The 7,526-nt window shown below is 44.2% G+C and overlaps 1 protein-coding gene across 2 annotated transcripts; it reads left to right on the top strand.

The window, feature by feature from the left end:
- The first annotated feature begins 308 nt into the window (after window positions 1–308).
- LOC123138143 (mRNA cap guanine-N7 methyltransferase 1) lies at window positions 309–5,056 on the top strand. Of its 2 annotated transcripts, none has more exons than XM_044558055.1 (14): window positions 309–593; window positions 981–1,078; window positions 1,177–1,319; window positions 1,443–1,511; window positions 1,611–1,682; window positions 2,118–2,216; window positions 2,561–2,617; window positions 2,984–3,122; window positions 3,211–3,275; window positions 3,442–3,492; window positions 4,085–4,147; window positions 4,336–4,459; window positions 4,536–4,597; window positions 4,671–5,056. In XM_044558055.1, exons 2-14 carry the CDS (start codon window positions 1,006–1,008, stop codon window positions 4,761–4,763), a joined length of 1,110 nt encoding a protein of 369 aa, XP_044413990.1. In that variant the 5' UTR covers window positions 309–593; window positions 981–1,005; the 3' UTR covers window positions 4,764–5,056. The 2 variants fall into 2 exon arrangements, with proteins under 2 accessions (XP_044413990.1, XP_044413988.1); XM_044558053.1 differs by having other exon boundaries at window positions 984–1,078.
- The last annotated feature ends 2,470 nt before the right edge of the window (window positions 5,057–7,526 follow it).

The following is a 7,526-nucleotide window of genomic DNA, read 5'->3' on the forward strand; positions in this document are numbered from 1 at the left end:
AACATGCATATGTTTACTGTGGCTAGTCTTATAGCGCACGGGTTTGGGGATCCGACGTGGCCAGTGGCGGAGCTGGGGCCTGATTCTTGGACGAGCAATGGGCTTGGGGGCAGCTAAAAATGTGAGTTCTGGGCCAGTTTTACCAGAAGATTTTGCGTGGGCTGGGGAGGAGTGGCCCAGCTGAAGCTCCGCCACTGGACGTGGCACGTATCCTGCGTCAAGATTCGTGCAGACGAATCCGACTGAAGATGGTGGATCGCTGCGAAATCTCTCCTGGGTGACGATCGTCAGTTAATAGTACTTCCCCAAAATCTCACCGAACGGAACCCGTTCCCTCACCTCGACCTAAACCGTCATCGGCCCGGCACGCTCCGACACGCGCCCAGCCGCCACGCCCTGCCCTCTCTGCTCCTCGACGCAGCCGCCACACTCCCCTGCCCTCTCGTCGTCTGTCCCTCGAGAATCTGCGGCTGGCACCACCGGGCAAGCGGTAGTAGGCTAGTGGGGAAGCGGGGGCGGCGGATCCGGGAAGAGCGGCGGCGGCGGATCGGGAAGAGAAGTATCAGCCATCAGCAAGACCTCCTCCCTCCAAGGTATATATGCGCATGCCCATTACCCAATAAACTGCCAGAATTTTTGACGAGTCTGTGATATTCAATCATATTTGTTGGCTGGATATGTTGCTATAAGCCCCTGTGCGAATCGATGTTGAAGATTTTTGTGGCATGTGTGTCAGTGTGTGGTATTCAAGTCATATTTTTGCAATCCATGTTGGCATATGCTTTGCTGCTGTCTGAAATTGTGTCGATGGATTTTGTTGCATGTGTATGACATTCAAATCATGAACACAACAGTGATAGCTAGTCTTCATGAATACAACAGTGATATATTCAAATCATGAATGAATACAACAATTTGTCTTGTTCAAATTTGTATGCAACAGTGGTAGCTAGTTTTTTTAATTATAAACCATCACCCAGAAGGAAGGCCAAGGCTGCAAGCGTGATGAACAAGCGACCCCGCGAGGACGAGCCTTCCTCCTCCCTTGCGTCCGCCCAAAAGCGCCAGTTCGGTGCAGGTATCTATTCCCCGCCTTCGTCACTAGACCCCATCTAGTTGCTGCTAACTCCCAATACCGTGCGAAGGGTAGCTAACTAAGGTTTGGTCTTTGTGTAGGTGGCGGCTATGGGGAGCAAGGGTACTCGGAGGAGCGGATCAGTGCGCAGCGGGTGGCGGACCACTACAGTGCCCGGTCGAATCAGACGCTCGAGGAGCGTGAGAACAGCCCCATCATCCACCTCAAGAAGCTCAACAACTGGGTAACTACTTTGCTGTGCTACGCATCCATTCATCCCCTAAAACCCTTGAGAAAATGTCACCTGTACGATGTTGGGTGAAACCAGTAAGAAGCCACGCTAATCTTCCAATCTCACCTTTGGCAGATAAAGAGCGTCCTGGTTCAACTGTATGCACGTCCAGGAGACTGCGTTCTAGATCTTGCTTGTGGCAAGGTAAGCAGTGCTTTGCGAGTGTTAATTAAGATAAGAAGAGTTTTTTGTAGTTCCGAGGTAGTCCTGACATATATTGATTCTTCACGAGTGTTAATGCAGGGAGGTGATTTGATAAAGTGGGATAAGGCCAAGGTTGGCTATTATGTAGGGGTTGATATTGCAGAAGGCTCGGTTAGTTTTCCATCACATGATAAATCTATATTATATGCATATACAAATATATATAACTTAATGCAATTTGTTCTTCGTGAGTTAGGTATTTCCATCTCTGTAATGCTTTGGCATTTATGCCTATCAGTTGCTTTTCTGTATAGGGTAGATTTGTACATTGCAACCGTTTCGCAGATATTATTTTGTAACCTGTACTGTAATCGTTTTAGCATTTAAACTTATCTCAAGGTAGTGGTAAGCTATATATTCAATCTTTATTTCACTTGTTTTTATCAGTATCCTTGGTAAAACCTTCAGACTTATCAGCGGTCCTAGACCATAGAACTTGTGTATTCGCTTTTGATTTCCTCACTACCTCTTGTAGCTCTCAACTACGCAGCAAAGGTCACTTTAAGTTATAATCTCCTTTGATGTGTTGGAGCTTTACACTTGCAGATAAAAGATTGCATGACCCGTTATAATGGTGACTCGGATCAACAACGAAGGAAGAAGTTCAGTTTTCCTGCACGGCTTATTTGTGCTGACTGTTACGAGGTAAAAGTATTAATAAATAATAGTACAATTTACCATAAGAACCAAACCTAAAGTGGTGGTGTGCTCTGTGTGTGCAAGCAGACATAGTGCCACAGCTTGTTTCAAGCATTGAACATCTTTCTGTAGTTGAAACCAAATTATACGCAAGAAATGGATCTTTCAATAAAACTCATGCCAACGTATACACACATTTGTCATTAGCTAGTAGGTGATTCTGCTTATACTTTCACATCACCAGGAAGAATATACTTTACCTTACCCCATATGTCTATCAGTCTATTATTTGTGGTGCTCATCAAGAATTATAAAGTGCATCAAATGCTTCCGCTTTCATGTTTTTGCAGACTCGTCTGGATGAGTATCTATGTGAGGATGCTCCATTTGACATATGCAGCTGCCAGGTGAGTGACCTAGCTTTATATTTTGCTCAATTTTCATAGTTTGTTGTTATTATTTGGTCAGTTCAATCATCTATTATTTCCCACTTGTCAAAGCAACTTTGAATTTTAGAAACCTTTTGTGAATATATATCTACTGTTAAATATCACAATCATTATTGACAACTATCATTCAAACAAATTTTTCCTGAAAGATGTTGAAACTTAAGTATCATTGCTATGTCCAGCAAATAAAATTAAGTACAATGATCTTTAATCTACTCTTAATATGTAATGCACCGTCAGGAGATTTAGAATGTCTGGATGATAAATGTGTATGATTATGAGGTTTATACTTCCTATTCTGATGTTTTTTTCTATGTATTTCAGTTTGCAATGCACTACTCATGGTCAACTGAAGCACGTGCAAGACAAGCCCTCGCAAATATATCTGCATTGCTTCGTCCTGGAGGCACATTCATTGGAACGATGCCTGATGCTAATGTCATTATTAAAAGGCTAAGAGAATGTATGTCACTATCTTGAACTGTAATTTGCTTGATCTCGTCAAAGACTGTACTTGTCACAAGATGTGTGATACAAATTTATATCCTCAGCTGAAGGGATGGAGTTCGGGAACAGTGTTTACTGTATTACCTTTGGTGAAGAGTACACAGAAAAGGTAATTGTGTTTGTTTATAATTACTTCTTATATGTTACTCCCTCCATCCCATAATGCAAGACGTGTTTTGGCCCTACACTAGTGCCAAAAAACGTCTTACATTATGGGACGGAGGGAGTAGTTTTCATTACTGACTGATCATTTTGTTGTTCTCACAATGGTGTAGAAATTCCCGGCATCCAGGCCTTTTGGTATCAAGTACAAGTTTCATTTAGAGGTGACAACACGATTAACTTTCTAATAACTTGAGCCTTGTATCGGTGGCCTCTTTTAGTTTTTCAAGATGAATACTGATGTTCATATTCGAGTGTTTACCCAAATTGTATAACAGAGTAAAAAATGGATTTATTTGGGTATTTTTTTGATTAAGTTGCCCTCTTGTGAATTTGTATGCACACTACCCTTTCTAATGCGTATCTAAATATCTATTATGTGCCCTTATTCAACTTCAGTTGCTGCAGCTCTGAAAGTAACTCTAGTGATTTACATAGTACTATCTGTTTATCACAAACTCTGCACTCCTGTAGGCTACATGTTGTTTGCTGCAGTCTTCAGTTCTTCCATATTCTAGACATTCTTTGTGAATAGTATGTAGCTGACGTCCTTCATATTGCCCTTATCTTACATATACATGTATTTTTATTTATTTTTGACAATTTACATATACATGTCTTGTTACAACTTGTTTGGGTGTTTATTGCCCTATGCTGTACCTAGCTTCCTGCTTTTCACTCGTTATCTTTATTTAATTTTTTCATTCATAAATTTACAGAAACTTATTCAGTAACAAATTCTTTGGCAACGTGCAGGACGCAGTTGATTGCCCAGAGTGGGTTGTTCCATTCCATCTCTTCAAACTACTGGCAGAGGAGGTACACAAATCTATTGCTCAGTATGCTATGGCGACGTGTGCCTCTGTTTCCTTATTTCGAACTAGTTCATTTCAATATTTTCTCGAAAATTTTGCTGCCCTATCTTTTGTTATCATTTATTTTCTTTTACAAATTTGCTCTCAGACAGATGCTAAGGCTATGACCAAAAAATCGTGCATCTTTTGCAGTTTGATTTAGAGCTGGTTCTAATGAAGAACTTCCATGAATTTGTACACGAGTATGTGCAAAGGCCAGAGTTTGCTGATCTCATGCGAAGGCTGGGGCCTCTCGGTGATGGACGATCGGGCCAAAGTAACTAGACTACCTACTGAATTCGCTGCTGTCTATAAATATCATTTCATTACCTTGACGTAATTGAGTTATGTAGGCACGCTGTCACAAGATGAGTGGGAGGCATCCTATCTCTACCTCGCATTTGTTTTGCGGAAGGTATTTCTCGTGCTGTTAACAACTGAACCACATGCGGTCGTCCTATGTTTGCTGACATGCTCTGTTTATGCAGCGAGGCCCTCCACCGTCCCAGCGGAGAGCTAACAATCCTAACAGAGGGAAGACGTTCCTTGCCGAGGAGGACATCGAGTTTCTTAGCATATGAAGCAGGCTTTGCCGTCCTGGGGCTTACTAACAACTTACCGATTATATGCTTCACATTGTGGTGATGAAAGTTGTATCTTTAGTGGCTCACCTGTGGTCTCCCCAAGGCGTATCGGATATATATAACTTCATAAGTTTAATGTATGAACGGCACGAACTAGTTACTCATGTAATTTTGCAGAGATGAATACATATTTAGGTGTCATATATAGTTGATGCGATAGCTCTCAAGTTCTATGTGGAACATCGAAATATTTGTTCAGACATTTTTCTTGTAAAGTAGTACTTGCACTATGCACACCTCCAATCCCTGAGAAGGTTGGGCTTGAGTGTCTTATTCCACCGCCTCTCTCTTCAATTGAACATCAAACACTTTGACACTTCAGTTGTACAGGAGCTTGTTAATCAACTACAGTATTAATCCCCCTAAAAAAACTACAGTATTAATCAAGGGCTACGATTCTGATCCGTGGCTCGTGAATGTTTGTTCTAATCTGAGCGTACATCTCTCTCTAATTGATTCATATGCTTAGCAACGGCGTCTACTAATTGATTCTATGGTCAAGTTTTTCCACGTTTGATGCTTATACTAATCTAGTCTGGCAAAACTTCCCCGTGTTTGTTCATATGCTTGTGAGGGCTGAATTTTTTGTTTCAAGATTTCTTCTTGATTTTTAGAGTTTAATTTGGTGTGATCCGAGGTTGCACGGAGGAGGCAATCGCCTCAAGTTCCCACCATGAGCAGTGGCCACCGTAGTCGCGACGGGTTGCCGGATTGAGGATCTATGGGTAATTCTAATGGTCACATGCGACACACCGCAGACCATCTTCGCGTGCCGCGGCCAGGTCTTTACTGCCTCGGCCGAAGGCGTCCAGCCCATTGCCGTTAGGTAAACAAGGCCCCCACTGTTTCCTCCCCTGCATGCTTCATTGGTGTGTGATATTCGCTTTTCACGCTTGCTCCATTTATTGCGTACAACTATCATAAGCTTTCTGAAAGATGCTATTATGTTTCCGCAAAAAGGAAAAAAAAAGAAAGATGCTATTACGGGTCAGGTCCCCGCATTGGAGTTCCATGGGAGCGGGGCCTTGGAGCACATCAGAAGTGTCGTGCCAGGGACAGCTATCCCAGCCTCAAGCTAAAGGTCACACCGGAGCCGACTGGCTACGGCAACTAGGAAAATGACCAGATGTTCGCCATTCACAAGATACTCAAATCCTGGTTGTGCCGTGTTTCTTAATGATACTCAAATCCCGGTTGTGTCGTGTTTCTTAACTCCCACTCCTCTAGCCAACATAATAGAAGCATGAAACTAGGGGTGGCGACGACGAGACACTACTAAATCCTGGGGCGCATCCGATTGGGTTTAATTAAGTAACGCCCAGGTGATGCAAGTCATCCCCTTCGCTTTGAATTCTTCTTTCAGATCTAAGGCATACTCGTGTAGCCGACACATATGAAAGAATTCAGGTAAAGGGGCGAACATCACTATGGTCGGACGAAATACCTATGTCAAGTCTGTTCTCACCTCCAAGAGATTCACCGCCTCGTCCCTCTGCATATGAAGATAGGTGTTTTGCTTGACATCACTAAGATCGAGAGAGCTTTCCTGTGGGCTGGAACGAACAAGGTAAATGGAGGAAAATGCAAAGTAAAATGGGAAATTATGTGCAGGCCAAAACGTCCTTGGGTGATCTGGGCATTCTCGACTTGGACAAATTCTCCCGTGCCCAGTGGCGGAGACATGGGAGACCAGCAGCCCCCCCCCCCCCCCCCCCCCGGCTAACGTCATTCATTTATGCCTAATATGCATGTTAAGAGGTGATGAATTGCTGCTAAAATGATGAATTTTGATGCACCAGCCCTCCCAAACTAGGCTTAACTACACTTGGCCTCCCTCATTCACTTTTCTTGGCTCCGCCACTGCCCGTGCCCTCGGGTTGCGCTAGCCTTGGTGGGGGTGGAAGGACCTAGACCGGACTTGGATCGGGCTAGGTACACCTTGTGATGACAAAGACACGAGCCTGTTCTACAAGGCCACTTTCATCACTATTGGAGACGGGAAGATGACCAAGTTCTGGCCCTCACCGTGGCTAGGTGGGACTAAGCCAAAGGATATTGCACCTTCCATTTTCAGCATCTCTAGGTACATCAATGGCTGCGTCCAAAAAGCTTTGCTAAATGATGATTCAGTTCGTCTCATTAACACTGTCAAGGTCTTGTCAGTGCAACACATCCTTGATTTTGTGGCCCTTTGGGTGAAGCTGGCCTCCGTTCAACTACATGATCACACTCCTGATGCTATCACCGGGACGCTCAATATCTCTGGTGTCTACGCCGCCGCCTCGGCATACAGAGCGCAGTTCAACCAGCGGAGCTACATGTAAGGCTGAGGGGGCCGTGGCCCCCCAGTCCAAATGAAATTTTATTTTTACCAGCTAGTAGTGACCCCCTGCAGCTTTCAGCCAATTCACCTTCACATGGATGCACAAGCCTACTTTGACAACATCACACATGTTGTATTCAGTTGTTCAACTGCTTTGCCTCTGTTCCTATTTCCCAACCACGCTCTGTCACGCCTGCTCCCTGCTCCACTCATGAACCACCGGCCTTGCTGCCTATGGACAACCTCGATGTCGACGTTGAGGAGGATTTTGCCTCTGATCCGAGCACGCCGCGGGCAAACAACCTGCCGAGAAGGGAAACAAGGGTGCGCCTGAGGTCATCCTTTCTGCTCTTCATGACTTCCCGGTTGTCGCCGAG

The sequence above is a fragment of the Triticum aestivum genome, chromosome 6B, assembly GCF_018294505.1.
Source record: "Triticum aestivum cultivar Chinese Spring chromosome 6B, IWGSC CS RefSeq v2.1, whole genome shotgun sequence".
Lineage (NCBI taxonomy): Eukaryota > Viridiplantae > Streptophyta > Magnoliopsida > Poales > Poaceae > Triticum > Triticum aestivum.